The 19,198-nt window shown below is 34.1% G+C and overlaps 1 protein-coding gene across 7 annotated transcripts; it reads left to right on the top strand.

The window, feature by feature from the left end:
* Window positions 1–793: 793 nt before the first annotated feature.
* On the top strand, window positions 794–18,057 carry LOC139785592 (uncharacterized). 7 transcript variants are annotated; one of them, XM_071724771.1, is made up of 14 exons: window positions 794–1,109; window positions 1,286–1,488; window positions 1,566–1,824; window positions 2,013–2,158; window positions 4,779–4,939; window positions 9,116–11,088; window positions 11,161–11,803; window positions 12,035–12,682; window positions 13,039–13,227; window positions 13,531–13,738; window positions 14,050–14,209; window positions 14,518–14,750; window positions 14,825–15,084; window positions 15,244–18,057. In XM_071724771.1, exons 6-7 carry the CDS (start codon window positions 9,157–9,159, stop codon window positions 11,377–11,379), a joined length of 2,151 nt encoding a protein of 716 aa, XP_071580872.1. In that variant the 5' UTR covers window positions 794–1,109; window positions 1,286–1,488; window positions 1,566–1,824; window positions 2,013–2,158; window positions 4,779–4,939; window positions 9,116–9,156; the 3' UTR covers window positions 11,380–11,803; window positions 12,035–12,682; window positions 13,039–13,227; window positions 13,531–13,738; window positions 14,050–14,209; window positions 14,518–14,750; window positions 14,825–15,084; window positions 15,244–18,057. The 7 variants fall into 7 exon arrangements, with proteins under 7 accessions (XP_071580872.1, XP_071580867.1, XP_071580871.1 ...); XM_071724766.1 differs by having other exon boundaries at window positions 9,116–11,466; window positions 11,546–11,803; XM_071724770.1 differs by having other exon boundaries at window positions 9,116–11,803; window positions 15,244–17,180; window positions 17,622–18,057.
* Window positions 18,058–19,198: the final 1,141 nt, after the last annotated feature.

Here is a 19,198-nt window from a genome sequence, read left to right as displayed (position 1 = left end):
GCATGCACGAACGCATCATGCTCGCTTCACGAAGTGATTTTGGCATACGTGCGCGTATAGAAGGTCGCACTATGCCATCACTTGTGATTACACGTGTGATGGTACAGTGATTACGCACACATGATGGCATAGTGATTACACACACGTGATGGCATAGTGAACACACACATGATGACATAGTGCGATCTTTTACAATTAATATATAATTGATGATGAATTATAATATTGATCGTAAAAGATCGCACTACATATAAAAATAATATTTAAATATCAGATAAAATGGCAAAAACGTTACAAATTCTGGTACGTATGCCAAAATCACTTCGTGAAGCGAGCATGATGCGTTCGTGCATGCACGGTGTGATAATCACGCCGTGAATGTAACATGACCTCGCACGAATTGTTATTTGGATAGGTATAATATATTATAATTTATAATATCCGCGCGCGATTTATTATAATATTTAAATTTAATAACAAAATGCCCGCATAGCGATTAAAATAGCAATTTTATTGTAATTGTTATTTTATTACATTATTATTATTTTTATTATTTTATTTAATTATGCAAATTGTGTGGGTTTATATATAATAAGATCGTGAAATGTATGAATTCATCCAAGTTCGATTTCCACCCGGAACTTCTCCTAATGGCTTCTACACACAGGACGCGGAAACGCTTGCCGCGCGGCAAGAAGCGACGCGGTAGCCAATCAACTTTTGGTTCTTACGGAAAAACAACACGTTGATTGGCTACCGCGTCGCTTCTTGCCGCGCGGCAAGCGTTTCCGCGTCCTGTGTGCAGAAGCCATCAGTGATCCGTGCGCGATCCCGCGGTCCCCGCGTGCTATCATTTGTTCGCCCGCCTACGGCGTGGCGCCTACGTGACTCGCTCGTGGCGACTGGCGTGTACGTGCCGGCAGCAGCGGCTGCGTCATTTGTCTTTCGTATTCGTAATCCAAACGTCCTCGCGGTAACGTTTCGCGTGCCCCGCGTGCTCTATAAAGTGCCCCGTGCTTAAATAAAGTGTCTTTGTTTTCGTGTACCCGTGTATTTCAGCCGCCCACGCCTTTCTGGCTTATCCTAGAGCCTTGTTTATCCGTCTGGCGGTAAGTAAATTAATTGAGAATCTTGCGTGTCCGCGCGCGACCGGCCGGTTAATTACGGTTGCGATCCATTTGATATGTTACAAATGCTTCAAAGCGTTCTTTGTCTCCTTCTTTCTTCATTGAAAGAAAAGAGAAGAGAATACTTCGAAGCATTTATAGCATTAAATGGACCGCAGCCTATATCTCAACGGGATGCTTCCGCTCGCGCGGCCTCACGCCTATCCGTCTATCCGCGTCTCGCCATTCGTCCCTCGTCGCCGTCGTCTTCGTCGTTCGGCGTCTCGGAGGCACGCGCGACCGTGAACGCAGCCATCAGTTTCGGGAAATTAATACGCTCTGTATTCTTGGGATTGACAACTAGGCGTTTCAGGACTATAAGGTAAGAGGCTTCATAATAATTAGCGAAACCTTAATGTTTATCAGATTAATATCTTTCGTTGTTTTGTTTTATAATAGGGGAAACTCAAAATATCATTATTATGGAATTCGTGTGAAGCCAAGTTTATCTCTGTCTATATTGAACGATGATGGCACATCGAGACAACAGCAGAGCGTGAACTCTCAGACTAAACGATTCAAATTTGTCAATCAAAAGCAGGAGTCGTCTTATGAGGATAACGTATCCATCGAACGCTGTGTTAAATAAATAAACTAGCATAAAGGCATACGCGTCAATTACAATTCAGAGATGACAAGATGCTACATTAAATATTAAGTAAGTCTCATTATGTTAACAAAAAATTAATAATTCTATCCACATTAACGAAATACTAATTGATAAGTTAATCAAAATTTGGTTGAAGCCATCTTAATTAACTCTTCTCCTTTTATCATTATTATATATAGTTTTTTTATGTTTTCTTAACAAGATCACGTTACAAACTGATGCACCGTTATTTTCAGAAATTGATCTCATACCGGCCATAACCACGTTCCTGTGTTGTCTTTTCATACTACTCGAACTGGGCATCGTGATCGGCTTCGATGTAAATCTTTTGTTCCTACTTTATGCCTCGGCCAGACCGACGTTACGAGTTCATAAAGCTACGGTAAGCATAGCTAAGTTTTTAGTAGCATAATCGTAAATAGGCACTTAAATTTATTACCGTGTAGCAACCAATTATATCTTCCACTCAATTCTTTTCTCAAACTGGATTTTAAATTAACATTTTCTTGCCATAAATGTTGTATTATTTCAGCAGAGTAAAAAATCAATAACTAATAACATAGACAAAAATCTATTTATTCACGTTATTTCCTACTTTATTTATGTATATTTTTCAATTTGTCGCTTGTACTATTTTCTACATTCCTCCCCATAACAAAGCTCTCTCTCGCTAAGAATTTCCTGAGATATTTCTAATTTTGTCATAATATTTTACATGTAAAACATGAAATATCTCGTATTCACTTTTTGATGACGTTATCTTGATACTTTTGTACGTAGAAAGAAATCGCTTGTTGTAAAAGAAACAGAAAAAATTTTAAAATTTTTGATTGCATTTTGTAGATGCATTCTATTTAATTTAATATCTTATACAAAATTACAAATGTAAAAAATAAATATTATTATTTCTTTCATTAATCTACGTACAAAAGTATTAAGATAAAGTCATCAAAAAGTGAATACTTTACGAAATATTTCATGTTTTACATAAAAAATATCATGAAAAAATTTGAAGTATCTCAGGAAATTCTTAACGAAAGAGAGCTTTGTTATAATGTTTTGAAAACGTCTCGACGAGGGCTTTGTCGGTCACTCGTCCTATTAAAACCGATTCGTCGCAAATCTGTCCTTCCAACATTATAATTTCAATAGTTTTGTTTCTTATGCAAACTTAACCCACAAACACCACTATAGGTAGCGTAACCCATAGCCAATTTTTCAAAGTTGCAAAATATTTTTCGTGCTACAACTTTTTCGACTTTCTTACCTGAATATTCTTTTTTCTCAGTCTTCAAACTATTAATATAAAATAAAATTAATCAAACTCGATGCATTACAACCCGAGATACAGGCAAAAAGGGATAGGGATTATTTTGAAGTGTAGTTACTCTCTCTGGTAGAAAAGATGAGCGATTTAGAACAATTAAAATGTATTTGTTTGTAAATTAAAAGGAAAGGGAAAGGGGAAGGGAAAGGGGTAGATTTAACTTCAACTCGAAGTATTTTCGAAATGTGCTGAAGTGATCTGTAGTGTTATTTTAAGCAAATATCTTTTTATTTGGAAATACGACGCAAGAATTTTCAACGTGTCATTTCTCGCTTCTTTCTCAGATTCTAACATGGCCGCGACGAGTACCCAAGAGCCTTAAAAATAAAATGTTAAATTTCACGATACAATCAATAAAATTTGGAGAATAAATTTTATCCCCCCATACACGTCATCAAAGTTGAAGTTTATTCTTCAATTCTGCAAGGTCTATTTTAAATTAACGCCGTTTGTAGTAAAATCTTTGCAGAGAAACGCTTATAAAGATAAACGCTTAAATCCTTAGATTTCGAATGCTTCAAAGCTTGTTTCTCTGCGAAGAACTTACTACAAACAGCATTAATTTAAAATGGACTTTGCAAAATTGAAGAATAAACTTCAGCTTTGATGGCGTGTACGGGAAGAACGAAATTTATTCTCCAAATTTTATTGATTTTATCGTAAAATTTAACATTTCCTTTTTGAAGTGCTTTTTTAATGATTACGCTACCATATTTCTTCACTGATAATGAATTATGAATTATGACGATTTGAAGTGAGTCGTGCATTTTAAGTGATCCTTTAATTTTGTTGAGCAGTGTAAATACCAATTTGACATATATATTTTCAATATTTATATCATGGAGGGAAGCTACTGAATATGATTGATAATATTGATATCGATTAAAACTTAATTTATATAAGAATCGATTTGAAAGAAATCAAAATTTACTTTAGAAATAAATACACTTTAGTCAATTTGAATCTCTCTTTTCTACCAGGGTATACACGTAATTAATTGTCACTATAATGTTAATAAAGTTACTACTACGGAACTGTATGTTAGGATTAATTTATCTTGTAGCATGCTGTTTTAAGAATTTTTCCATTTCATAATTTTGAATGTTTGTTCTGTACATTAACTGTTCAGCTGTTCTGATCGAGTTTTCATAATCGCAAAATAATCGGCGCAGGACAGTTTTTTTTTATTTAAAAGTGCAAAGTTTGTACTTTGAGATGGTATCAATGATTATGTTTGCCAATTTTTTTCTTAGACGGTGGAAGACTGCAAATTTCAAGATTTTAGATATCTCAAATACGTCCTTATTCAAAGCTGACTACGGCTTTGAGTATTAAACGAAATTAAAAATTGAACTGAGACACCTTATAGTAGAAAGTTTGCCCTGTAAAACCTTTTTTGCTTCCTCATAGAGGAAGCTTTGTTTTCGTGAATTTCATATATGAACCTTTGATTGCGCATAAAGTTGGGTCTAGTCAATCAAATTTAAATGAATTATATATGAAATAGGGGTAGAAGAAACCAACGAAGAGATTGGTTTTTGAGTTTTTTCTGCCAATATGTTCAGATCGTTGTAAAACGATACCACTTTCCTTTATAATTATCTTAAATTTATATAGTTTTAGTTAACTTTTTTATATATATTATTAAAAAATTTATTTATTTTATATTTTGCAGATTTACTATTATTGATTGATTGGCTTATCCTCGAGCGTTTGCTATAATAATTGTTTTACCGCATAACCATCATTATTTGAAACAATTAATTATTCTTGACATTGCTATAATTTGAATATTTGACAACGTAGTCTACAACTCCGCTGCTGCACATCGTATCGGTGAGTCATGAATCATATTTTATTTTAATTTGAAGTAATGGATCTTCGAAAATTGTATCGAATTACATGTATAATATATGGCTAGATATATGTTGACGTGTGTATCAGGCTAAAAATATAAGAATATTACACGTAAAAATGTCATATCTCATAGATATCCACTGCCTTGGAATGGATTAATAGTATGGATTAATAGCCTTAGAATAGATTAATAGTGATATTTAATCCTGGATTATATGTGCATGATATTGATTTATTGCGCATGCAAGGATGCACACATATGAATTAAGCTTATAGAATAGGGCTTATATTAATATATTATTTATTGACACATTTTAATGTCCTATTATATAACAAAATATTAATTACGCGATAGCAATTATAGTTTAAAATGTTTAAGAACAATTTGTGACTATAAAAAGAAAAATAATAGATACTAACAGATAGACTAAACTCGACAAAAAGTAATAAATGATGATCTAACAAATATGTCATTTCCAAGTCTGATAAAGATATCATTTCTTATACTTTTTTTTAGCACTCTATACACAGATTTTCAGAAAATAAAATAGAGATCATGAAAATGTGACATTATGACAAATTAATAATATTATTTGGGTAATTTTAATATTAAATATGTTAAAATTGATTAAATTTGAATTATTGCTTTGATAAATACTGCAAGAAAAAAAAATAAAAAAGTAAAATAAAATTATAAGTAAAATCCTATTTTAAGTATTTTTATTTAGCTTCTTTCCAGGATTAAATATCATAGAAACTGCTGAAAAAAATAAATACTCTTTTTTTCAATATGCACGTCATATATAAGAATAAATAAGAGAACAGGGAATATCTCATGTGTCATGTAACAATATTTTAATTAATTTATTAATTATTTAATAAAACAACATCCTAATGTGTAATTATAATACTTTAAAATATGTTTGTTTTATACTTTCTTAATTTAAATCTTTCATAGCCTATGTGTCTTACTCATAATCTCATTTTCTAAATGAGTATATAATAAATCCCATTTGATTCATATATATACTTTCCACGCTTTGCGCGCAATTACGACTTCAAATTAGAGTACCTTCAGTATCAGATATAGCGTGACTTGGTTCGTTCGTTAGGTATATATCACTCGTTATCTTGATACTTTGATATGTAGAATAATGAAAGAAATCGCTTGTAAAAAAAACAAAATTATTTTAAAATTTTTGATTGCATTTTGTAGATGCATTCTATTTTAAAAAATTACAAATGTAAAAAATCAATATTATTATTTGATTTCTTTCATGAATCTACATACAAAAGTATCAAGATAAAGTCATCGAAAAGTGAATACTTCACGAAATATTTCATGTTTTACATGAAAAATATCATGACAAAATTTGAAATATCTCAGGAAATTCTTAACGAAAGAAAAAAAACAAATACATCAAATACATCCTTATTCAAAGCTGACTACGTAGTACAGTAAAATTAGGTCTGAAAATGGCAAAACGGATTGACAAGCCAATTTTTTGAAGGTGAGTAGAGGGTTATAGGAGATGCCCAAATTCACAAAGTTCCAACAAAATTTCTCTGTGCGTCGGCGGCCATCTTGAAAATAGGAGTAAGTTTGGATATCTCAGCTCCTATTGGTCGGATTTTTTCCATTTTTTTTTGTTTTGTAGGGAAAAATATTGTCTACAACTTTTGTTTGGAAAATTTTTTAATAGCTGTCAAGGAAAAGAAGTTCCAACAAAAAAGTGCCGTCAATTTGAACATTTTTATTGACAATTATATTGCCCCCTGTTGGTTTTATCAAAAAAACCAAAAGCGCATATACGAAAATTGTAGAGAATTGAGTCCTCTACAAGTTTTATTAGAATATTTTTTTGATGAAACCAACAGGGAGCAATATAATTGTCAATAAAAATGTTCAAATTAACGGCACTTTTTTTGTTGTAACTTTTTTCCTTGACAGCTATTAAAAAAATTTTTCAAACAAAAGTTGTAACAATATATTATATACATAATATATATATTATATTTTTTTTTTTACAAAACAAAAAGAAATGGAAAAAAATCCGACCAATAGAAGCTGAGATATCCAAACTTACCCCTATTTTCAAGATAGCCGCTGATACACAGGGAAAATTTGTTGGAACTTTGTGAATTTGGGCATCTCTTATAATCCTCTACTCACCCTCAAAAAATTGGCTTGTCAATCCGTTTTGCCATTTTCAGACCTAATCTTACTGTACTACGTAGTCAGCTTTGAATAAGGATGTATTTGAGATATCCAAAATCTTGAAATTTGCAGTCTTCCACCGCCTAAGAAAAAAATTGGCGAACATAATTATTGATATCATCTCAAAGTACGGTGGAAGACTGCAAATTTCCAGATTTGGATATCTCAAATACGTCCTTATTTAACCCTTAAATGCCACACCTCTCAAGAATCTCGTAAATGACACATGGGGTCTAAAAGACCCCAGCATGAAAAATGTCTCCTTACTCATTGATTTTTTGATATTTAGTTATGAAAATTATTTTCAATGTTGTTCAAGGCTTAGAAAAGAGAATAAAATGCTTATATTGTTAAAATTTCAATTTTAACATAGTATAAAAAATTAAGTAAACTGACAATGAGTAGGGGAGACCGGGGCTAAGCCGATAACGGGGCAAACTTGACACTAGGCTTTTTGCCAATTTAAATCTATCGTAGAAACTTGCCTTTCCTACTGTAAATGCGTCTTTATGTGCCAGTATTATCAACGGAATTTGGTAACATTCTGAGTTATAGTGTAATTTTTAACGCGACATAAGCGTTTTTGATAGTGAAAAGTAATTTTTCTGATCTCTCGAAAATGTCTACTCTTTCATCGAGCTTTACTCTTGCGAATCTACCGGTAAGTGATTTTGATGGGAAATTTGATGCTCTATATGAATCCGATAATCGTTTTTGCATATTTTCAAAATGTTCACTGTTTTTGAAGTGACAAAAGTGAAAAACGACGTCCGGGGCAAAGTCAACACCACGCCGTTTCGTCGGCTCCCAGTAACAAACGATGCTTGTCATGCAGCCGTATGGCTCATGACAAATGTATGCGCACGTCCGATCGCGAGTTTACTTGCATTAATTGTTTTTCAGACATAAGTTTAGATGAAGATAATTGAAAGTTCAACAATTTTTGTTCTCATTATTTCAAATGATTGTTTTAGCTACTTTATTCCGAATTTTTGTACTTTTTAAATACACAATAAACGATGTATTTTCATTTTCAGACAGTAAAAAATAAGTTCCAGATCAAATTGTGTCGATCAGACAAAGTTTTGAGTTTGCCCCGGCATTTTTCAATTCGAAAATTAGTCTTCGCGTCACTTTTCCTTTCCTGGCGGCAAAACAAAGCGACGTACAGCAAAACTTCCTGAATCAATTTTGTACCTGAAGAAACACTCTTTAAATATGTACCATTGAATTTGCCTAAAAATTTTAATTAAATATTAAAAATTGCCTTTGAAAAAATAGTGTCGGCTTAGCCCCGGTCTCCCCTACTGCTAAGTGTACAACCGGGTAGGTCAATCACTCAACTATTATCAATGGGAGCATGAGCTCCATTTTTGGGGGAAACATTTGAAAATATATCATTGTAAAGGATCTGGGGTCCGCTGGACCCCGGGTGGCATTTAAGGGTTAAAGCTGACTACGGCTTTGAGTATTAAACTGAGTAAAAATTGAACTGAGACACATTATAGTAGAAAGTTTGCCCTGTAAAACCTTCTTTTATACTATTTTTACGTTAATTATTTGTTGAGTAATCATAGTTTAAAAATGGACAAAAATTTACTGAGAAAAAGTGATCCCCCAATTTTTTAGAACAGTGTATTTTATTTTATTTCGTTTTCAAATAAAAAATTGGCAGCTTTATTTTATTCAGGCAGTTTTACTCTTCTCTAAATATTATAGGGCTTATATACTTATTATATCTTAAATACGTTAAGGTGGTGGTCCTGCACGTAATTCATGGCTTCGATTATTGAATGAAAATAATTTTTCCTTATCTCTGCTCTCACGTCTGTGTTTGCGCTTGTTTTATTGGTACAAAATGTTTAAATAAAAATTATTATAAAAAAATTAAAAATTATTTTAAAAAAAAATTATTATTTTAAAAAATTATTTTCAAGGCCATACTTATCAGTAATAGACGAATTTTACATCGACGAGGATGTCTATGAAATTCAAGAGATTCGTTAACCTCAGTGAGAGGCACAAGAGAAGGCGGTTGTCTGTAATCTCAGGCCACCGAAGAGGCTTTGTATCAATAGCTCAGGATTTTGATGGTTCTAATTCCTCCACATTAGAAGATGTGTCAGAGAATGAACCAGGAACAATCAGGAACAATCAGGAACAATCTACTGATGATGACGATGAACAAACTTCTGACAGAGGTGAAGAAGTAGAGGATAGTGAGGAAGAAGCAGCAGACGGTGAAAGTACTGAAGAAGAAGAAGAAGAGGACCACGATGAAAACAATGAAGAAGAAGTGGGATACGATAATATAGAAGAACACAATAATACATCGAGCTCTTCAGAAGATGAGAACGACAATGTACTACAAAACCTTGCAGATATGAAGAAGAGGATATTAAAAAATACATTTTTAGCCACAAATTTAAAACATAAACAGGGAAATGTACTGCTTAAAACATTACGTGAGTTTCCTTTCAACCTGCTTTGTCTACCCAAGGATACGAGAACGTTATTAAAAACTCCAACTACTGTCGCTACTACACAAGTTCAACAAATACCTGGGGGAGAGTACCTACATATGGGATTAAAATGCACACTTAAAAAGAAACTGCAAAATCTTCCTGAAGATATGTTGCCTGAAACTATCGAAATAGATTTTAGTACCGACGGTGCTGAAATGCACAGAAGTGGCACAGATCAATTTTGGCCTATTCAATATCGGATTTTGAATTTAATTGATAAAAAGCCTGTAATAGCGGGTGTGTTCAAAAGAAAACAAAAACCATCAAATGCATTTGATTTTTTCGCTCAGTTTGTTCAAGAAATTGTGGATATACGTGAAGAAGGTGGAATTTTCATACGCAATCGACAGCTTCCGTTAAATGTCCGATGTTTTATTGCCGATGCACCTGCAAGGGCGTTTGCTTTAAATCATTATGGGCATACATCATCGAACGCCTGTTCAAAATGCAAAGTTCAAGGTCATCGTTGCGAAGAACCTGGTTTTCGGGGAGCGATGATTTTTCCAGGGATTCGACATCCACCAAGAACGGATGAAGAGTACCGTGATATGATAGACGAAGATCACCACAAAGGCCGAAGTCCATTATCTCCGGTGTTGGGATTAGTGAAGCAAGTTCCTTTCGAAAGCTTACACCTTGTGTATATAGGAAATGTTAAGAAAGTTTTTTCTGCTCATATTCACGGGAAGTATGGACCTCAAAAATTGAACGTAAGACAACTGAATATTCTTGATTCGAGAATGACGGCACTTACATCATATTGTCCCACGGAATTCAATCGCCGCCCAAATAAATTGTCTATGTTCCATCACTTCAAAGGTACTGAATTTAGACAACTGCTGCTATACACTGCTCCGGCTGTTCTGCAAAATGTTTTTAGTGAAGAATATTATCACCATTTTATTTTGCTACATTGCGTGATGCGCCTTCTCAGTTTTGAAAACGTGGCTGAAGAAATATACGCATTCTGTCAAGAAGCTTTGGAGACCTACGTCAATATGTGTGAGCAACTATACGGAGAACAATTTCTTTCATATAATGTACATGGCCTTTTGCACATAGTCGACGATGTTAGGCAATTAGGTTCTTTGGAAACGTTTAGTGCATTTTGCTATGAGAACAATATGCCGGAATTTCGAAAACATATTCGAAAACCGCACCTCGCTCTCCAACAATTCTATAAGAGAATGTGTGAACTAAATGATTTTAGTTTTGCACACGTCGATAACCGTATCCAAATTTGTTGCTCTAAACCTCATGCAGAGGGTCCTCTAGTAGAACACATCCCTGTCTGCCGTTGCCAGCAATTTCGGAAGCTGCAAGTTGGAGAAATCACATTTTCAACATCCATGCGTGATAATTGCATTTTCCTTCAAAATTCTAAGGTCTGCTTAATAACGAACATTGTACAAATAGAAAGAAATATTTTCTTCATTGTACAAAAATTTCGTACACAGGTTGCTTTATATGATGTCGGACTGACTTCCGATTTTGTAGGAGTATACCATTGCTCAAATCTGTCACACGCAGTCGAGGCAGTCAACTTAATCGATGTCAAAGGCAAAATGTACAGAATGCCGAAGTGGAGTGGTGTAGAAGGCCAAGAAGAGTGCGTTCTTGCAAATGAGTGGATATGCGTATCTCTACTTACACCCCTAATAGTACCTCAAAATTAAATACGATCGAAATTTTGAAGACAATACAATTATACCGACTACTCTTCCAAAAATAAAAAAACTGCACAATCCGCATAGAAATTCTATGTATTATTCATATTTTATTCCTTTTTGTGTGCAATGTTTATTTCAAATCACTACATTTTGTTGTTCATTGAAATCGTAGCAACATGGAGAAAAAAGTGGCAGAAAAGAAAACAGTTTTCAAAATTTCGAGTACTGGCAGAATACTAAAACCTTCAAAAAAGTTGCTGACATCTTCGGACGACGAGTCTAAACGTCCCAAAAAAAAATTTAAGAGTAGTCAATCCATGAAACGCATGAAGCAAGAAATTGAGCGACTACAACTGATAGCCCAAAAGTTTAAGAATACCAAAGACGACAAAATTAATGATGATTCAGAAGTCATCATGTGTGAAAAAACGTAAGTAGATGATAATAGTATATTAATTATTAAATGTATCTATTTATTAATAATAAATTCAATTTAACTGTAAACTTCAACATTAAATAAACAAAAAGTAAATTTGAAATTTTTACTTGATAAGCGGCAATGTAATATAAATATAAAATAGAAGCAATAAATACTTTATAAACATATTTATTTATTGTAGTAACAATTTTATTCATGTTTTTTTTTACATTTTTTGTTCAGGAAAGAAACATTGACTGTGTTTACATGACACCGTTAATCGGGTTTTATAACATCGGTAGTTGTCAGGAAGACCAATCGTAATCATTCTTCAGAAGAATGGAATAGCTGTGATTGACCGGCCTAAGAACTACCGATGTTATAAAACCCGATTAACGGTGCCGTGTAAACGGAGTCATTGTCTGTTCCGGATGATCTCTCTTCCGGATTAGACTGTCCAGTTTTTAAGCGCAGAATGGATAAATCACTTAATTCTACAAAACCTACCTCTTCGAAAGTTAACAGTGCTGCCCCGATTACTGATACGATAGACTCACGTAACTCAAATGAAATCCTCGAGATAAATCGTAGCATGGGGAATAAAGTAGAAGAAAATAAGAAAGTTTCCAAAACTTCGAGCACTGGTACAATATCAAAACCTCTAAGACGGGAACTGACATCTTCGGACAAAGAGTCTAAACGTCCAAATAAATCGAAGAGTGGCCAATCTGTAAAACACATGAAGCAGGAATTGAACCGACTACGACTAATGACCAAAAATTTGGAGAATTCCGGGGGCGAAAAAAAATGTGTCAATGAATCGGAGAAAGAGAATATTTCAAATACATTTAAAAAATTGAATGATTCAGAAGTCATCACGTATAAAAATTCGTAAGTAGATGATAATAGTATATAATTAAATGTTTCCATTCTCTCTCTCTCTCTCTCTCTCTCTCTCTCTCTCTCTCTCTCTCTCTCTCTCTCTCTCTCTCTCTCTCTCTCTCTCTCTCTCTCTCTCTCTCTCTCTCTCTCTCTCTCTCTCTCTCTCTCTCTCTCTCTCTCTCTCTTATTAATAATAAATTTAATTTAACTGTAAACTTTAACAGTAAACGTAAAGTAAATTTGAAATTTTTACTTGATAAGCGGCAATAATATAAATATAAAATAGAAGCAATAAATACTTAACAAACATACTTATTTATTTTAGTAACAATTTTATTCATGTTTTTTTATATTTTTTTGTTTAGGAATGAAACATTGCCTGTTCCGGATGAGTTCTCTTCCGGATTAGACTCTCCAATTTTTTAGCACAGCGTGGATATGTCACTTAATTCCCCGAAAGAGACGAATCTTACCTCTTCGAAAGTTAACAGTGCCGCCTCGATTACTGATACGGTAGATTCACGTAACTCAAATGAAATCTTTGAGAGATTAACGTGAGTAACATATGGAAATATTTGAAATGTGTTAAATTCAGCCTTTCATGTGAATAATCAATTGTAAAAATAATGTATTATAACTATGAATTTTTCGCATTACTGTTCTGTGATGTGGTTAATATGTTCTTTTTTTTTATTCTACACTGTAAAGCAGTTGTTTTTTTAGATCTATGATTAACGAGTAATTCTTTGATATCCAAACCTTTTTCGGAATCAGGACCTTGAGCTTTACGCAGATTGTAATTTTAATATTTGTATAATATACTTATAGTAATACTTTTAATTATTGTATATTTGTAGGGTACTAGAAAAACAAATGAATGAACTACTCGAAGGGCATAACCAATTGATGAAGCAAGGTCAACAGATACTGGAGGTAGTGCAGAAAGTAGACGAAGTAAATGTAACCAGAAGCTTTAACGAACCGCTCGAGGGCTTTCCGCTCAATACGCTAGACCAATTCGATGAAATGGAAAGCGACTCCCAAAGAAGTGCGCGTAAGAAAATGGTGAGTAGCTTAATTATTAATGAATCCATTACATCTACAATACCTACTATAATTTCTCAATATGTAATTGAAATGTATGGATTACTCTTTATAATTTCAACGCCGTATAACCTGCCGTTTTATAAGTAGGTTTACAACGTCCTTTTTCGATATAAAACATATATTATAACTCGATTTATTGTGTGTGTGTGTGTGTGTGTGTGTATTCTCTTATTATTCCTATATTATATGTATAATGAAATAGATATTTATTAATTACTTGAATTTTATCTAGATACAATATTAAAACATACATTATTTTATTATTTCAGTATCATTATTTGAAAAGTTTAGGAGGCTTAAAATTGCGTGACTTTTTACATTCCTCTCTAAAGGAGATTATGACTGACGAGTTGGTCAATAAGTTTACGTGGTCTGGTGGTGCTGAATCAAGAAATTTTGGCGATACAAAAATTGCTAATATTCTATATCGTAAGACATTTTTTATATAATATATAACCAATCGTTGTAAAAATTCTCCTACAATTTTCCTTGAAAAATTTCCACTCAATTTTTACTTGTTTATACCAAATGGCAAATGACTGGAGTTGTGCCAAAATGTTTTCCATTGGTTAACCTTTAAAAATCTACAGTATAAATTTTCATATGGTTTTCTCACTTCTTTTTTTTGTTGATATTTGTAAACAAATAAAAAAGGAACTAAGAAAACCGACTACGAAAATTTATTGGTGAATTGGCCTTGTAGTGTAACTTTACAAATGTTTAATTTTATCTTTCAGTTGCAGCTCAAAATTGTCCATTCTTTAAAGGGCCAGAGAGCAAAATTGAATTCAAAACGGAAATGCAGGAGGTTTTGCGTGCGGCAAAACAGAGAGCCCGTAATAAAATTAAAAAAACAGAATTTGTAACAAAGGAGCAGGAAGATGATGGAACCGATGGAACCGATGATCAAGAGTGTCCATCCGAGGAGATGACCGAATACGACGAATCGGATAATTAAAGTTTCCGCAAAGTACGTATGAATATTTTTACAAATATAAGATAAAGTTTGTGGATATTGTTATACAATCGAGACTAATCTTACAGAGTGTGGAAAGAAATGTGTGAGGCGTATGCGCATCAATTGGTAATACAAAACAATCCGGAAAAAGCGGTGTCATATTTACTAGCTGTACACAAAATTTACGAAGCCATAGAAGTATTTATAAATGCTAAGATGTTTAAAGAGGCTTATGCACACTCGCACGATGTAAATTGGATGCTGCTGATACGTTTCTAAATAAAATATTAGAATCTTAGGCGGAATGGGCCACTTATAAAGGTCAACTGGAACAGACAGCTCAATGGTAAAATAATTATTTTCCAATTAATATTTCTTATTAATCATTGTAAGTGTCGTATAGCTATGACGAAAATTGGTTATGGCCAATACTCTTTTCATAGACAGTATTTAATAACAATACTCATTTTTTGTTATAATAACACATTGTATTATATTTTTTCAGGTGCAAATAAATATCAGTTATCAATAAATTGCCATGGCGGCCACGTGCGATACAAAAGAAATGCGATTCTTGAAAATAGAGCGATGAAATGTGGAGTAACGATAAAAGGATTCTTCACGCATGTCCTCACGAAATTGGATACCAAGAAACCAACGGACGAGGACAGCATTTATGCAAAGAGCAATTGTCCTGTGTCCCAGAGTATACGTGCTTACTTATGTATTGGTCTCCTGAATTGGTTATCGAAATATTTAGAAGAGCTATCGATCGAAGAAGAAACGCAGTTTGTGCACTTGATGTTAGATTTGCTAGACGATACTATAAATGAAACAAGCCTAGCTCATTAGATCAAGATTTCTAAGCATAAGCAACTGGAAGATAAACTTATGGCTTTTGCGGATTAGTTCTTTCTTCTAATCTGTTAAACTTTTGATGATTTTGTTTGATTTAAAGAAAGATTTAAAAATTGCTCTGTACCACGTTTAATGTTTATTGAATTAATTTTCTTAACAAATCTTCTCTTTTAAGTAAGATATTTCTTATAGGAAGTGCTATTATAGATAACAATCGTTCGTGCGGTAAGATTTTCTCATAGCTATAAAGATTTTCTTTATTGTCGTGACTTGTGCTTTTCGAGATACGCTTGATTCTTCCTTTATACCGTTATTTCATGTAACATCCGTTAGTTTTGAAAAGCAATGAGATATTTAGCAAGAACAGCATTGAACCGAATTGCGTCACAAAGTTGTTCAATAAAAATTCGAGCTAACGGAAAGACGTTATGGGGAACATTGTTTTCTTTGGAGAAACAATTTAGACTGAAATGTAATTATACGAGATAAGTAGGCTAAGTCTATAACGATTGATTATATAATATATTTTTCATAGATTACGGAAAGGAGAGGTGTCAATAAGGCCGCTTTTTGGCCTACGTCAGAATCGCTGCAAACTGTGGTATTTTATTCCTACCGATGTAACTCACAACCTTCTAGAACCGTTTGCTGTCCGAGCAATTAGAGGCTGAGAACGGGCAACTTGGAATCTCAAAAACCAATGGAGTTTTTCACATGGTGGTAGTGCCGGTTTTATTTCAGCATGTCATTGTTGGGAGGGAGGGAAGGAGGGAGAGAGAGTGGGAGGTAGAGAGGGGAGAGAGGGAGGTAGAGGTCTCCCCCTCTGCCCCTATCTATCCCTCCCTCCCTTCCTCTTTCTCCCTCTTCCTCCCTTCCCTCCCTTTCCCTATCTCTCTCTTCCTCTCTCCCTCTCCCTCTTTCTCCTTTTCCCTCCCCTCTCTCTCTCTCTCTCTCTCTCTCTCTCTCTCTCTCTCTCTCTCTCTCTCTCTCTCTCTCTCTCTCTCTCTCTCTCTCTCTCTCTCTCTCTCTCTCTCTCTCTCTCTCTCTCTCTCTCTCTCTCTCTCTCTCTCTCTCTCTCTCTCTCTCTCTCTCTCTCTCTCTCTCCCCCCCCTCTCCCTCCCTCTCTCCTTCTCTCTCCCTCCCTTTCCTTTCCTCTGCCTCCCTCTTCCTTTTTCTCCCTTCTCTCCCTTTCTCTATCTCTCTTTTCCTCTCTCCCTCTCCCTCCCTCTCCTTCTCCTTCTTCCTCCTTCTTTCTTCCTCCCTCCCTCCCGCCTCTCTTTCCCCCTCCCCCTCTACCTCCCTTCTCCCTCCCTCCTCTACTTCCCACTCTTCCTCCTTCCCCCTCCCTCCCAACAATGACATGCTGAAATGAGACCGGCACTACCATCATGTGAAAAACTCCATTGATTTTTTAGACTTCAAGTTGCCCGTTCTCAGCCTCTAATTGCTCGGACAGCAAACGGTTCTAGGAGGTTGTGAGCTACATCGGTAGGAAGAAAATACCACAGTTTGGAGCGATTCTGACGTAGGCCAAAAAACGGCCTTATTGACACTCCTCCTTTGCAAGATTTGTACTTTCGCTAAGTAAGTAATTCATATGTATTGTTGAAAGCCTTGTCAAAAGGCTGCTGACAACATTAAATTAATATATATATTCTATATTCTAATATATATTCTATTCATTAAATTAATATATATTCTATATCACCCGCAATTACTCGCAAATTATTTATTGGTTTAATCCCCTGTAACACAGTAGTAAGTGACAGAGAGAGAGGAGGTTCACGAAGTGTATAGGCGGAAGCACTGTTATTGTAAATAAGACGCGAAAACTTATTATGTGATATAATTGTAGTATTAGTAATATACATCACAACATGCCGATATTTACAATGTTGGACATAACTCGAGGGAACCAAGTGCCTGGTGTACGCGTACACCATAAATATGATTTAGCGTGTATTAGCCCAAGCTTGTAACGGATTATGTTTACACACGTCTATCAAGCGGATAATTTAATTTTAGTGGATTCACATGGAGAAATGAGCGTTCTTAGCGGTTACCGAAAAAAAGAAAACAGGAGAGAAAACGAGATCGAGCCCCTGAGTACAACGTTGATTGTTACACCCCGTATCGAGACTGTGGAGAGTATCTTTCCGACTGTTAGCATGAAACATAATTCGGCAAATCGAGATTGCGGATAATCAGTGCGCACACCGTACTGAGATCACGATTGGTACGCACAATTGAATTCTACAGAATCGTAGTGCGATATCTATATCGCACTACGATTCTGTAGAAGGATTACACGCTGGATGTGATTTTTCTCTCTGTAAACGCGGCACTGGGTGGTGACCTAATAAAATTTATAAAATATATACGTATATATGTGTGTATATGTGTATATATGTATATATATGTATGTATAAGTTTTAAAATAAAAATGTTTATAAAATGTAAATTTTGTTTCCTTTCATTTAACGTATATCATATCATATATATATATATTAAAAAGTATAGGGTACAAGGTGAGAGCAGTTGATGCTCATATGACCCGCACGCGTGAGTGCCGCATGCGTGCGGGTCATATGAGCATCAATTGAGGACGCATATGTCTAGCGCCATGAGTTCACGCCGTGCAAATTATCCGCACGACGTGCACGCGTCGTGAGCTCACTTTGCGGGCATTTTGTTATCTGGGTATCTACAATAGAACATAATATAACATTCAACAAATATTCTTTTACGATAAAGAACTTGTTTTTTAAAACCTTTATAAAGGCTACACTAATATACGTGGATACTTTCATATTACACAGGATTCTAATACAGGATACAATCATGAATTCTTGATTAAAAAACTCGTTTTCGCATTATAAGTAAATTCTATTCTGGATACCTGGAAACATTTGGTGGCTTGCTTTATAAATTACTACGGATATAAAAAATATTATGTTGCTCTCAGCTTCTTTAAATATGAAATTGATATTCAATAATCTTAATTATAAAAGCATTACGTTAGAATTGCCCACAGAGATTAATTTTAATACAAATGTTATCAAAGTTATAGTATATATACCTTATTAAGATTTAATAAACAAAAAATAATCTTTAGATTAAAAATTAATGTTTTACACTGATAGATGCATCTCTTTTACAACTGATGCATAATCTTGTATTAATAAGATGTATTTAGATGCAGTGATGTCTTACACTGATAGATGCATCTTTTTTACAACTGATGCATAATCTTGTATTAATAAGATGTATTTAGATGCAGAAAATAACACATACTCAAAATAGTAATATACCTGATCACTTATAGACATGGAATTTAAAAGGCCAAAAATCCGTTATCAGCTTTAATATACATATAAAGGTATTTGAAAAGACGATAGAGCAAATAGGAGTTAAATATTATCATACTTTTTAAGTAATTTACTTGTGATGCAAGTAATGTAGCATTTTGGATGTTTATATTAAATACTATGTATTTTCTGATAAATATGTGAACTAAATAGCAACATAAACATTTAATTAATCTTCTATGATACATAGGCTCGTATTTATAGTTTTCTCTTATCTTAAGACCATCTTAAATA

The sequence above is a fragment of the Temnothorax nylanderi genome, unplaced genomic scaffold (genome assembly GCF_030848795.1).
Source record: "Temnothorax nylanderi isolate EJ_2023f unplaced genomic scaffold, tnyl_v1.0 TNYL_tig0837_pilon, whole genome shotgun sequence".
NCBI lineage: Eukaryota > Metazoa > Arthropoda > Insecta > Hymenoptera > Formicidae > Temnothorax > Temnothorax nylanderi.
The sequence above is the reverse complement of the archived record's forward strand: the minus strand, read 5'-3'. Positions and strand labels throughout refer to the sequence as shown.

Coding starts and splice junctions, on each gene's coding strand:
- LOC139785592 (XM_071724768.1), top strand. CDS start 9,157: ATGTCTATGAAATTCAAGAGATTCGTTAACCTCAGTGAGAGGCACAAG.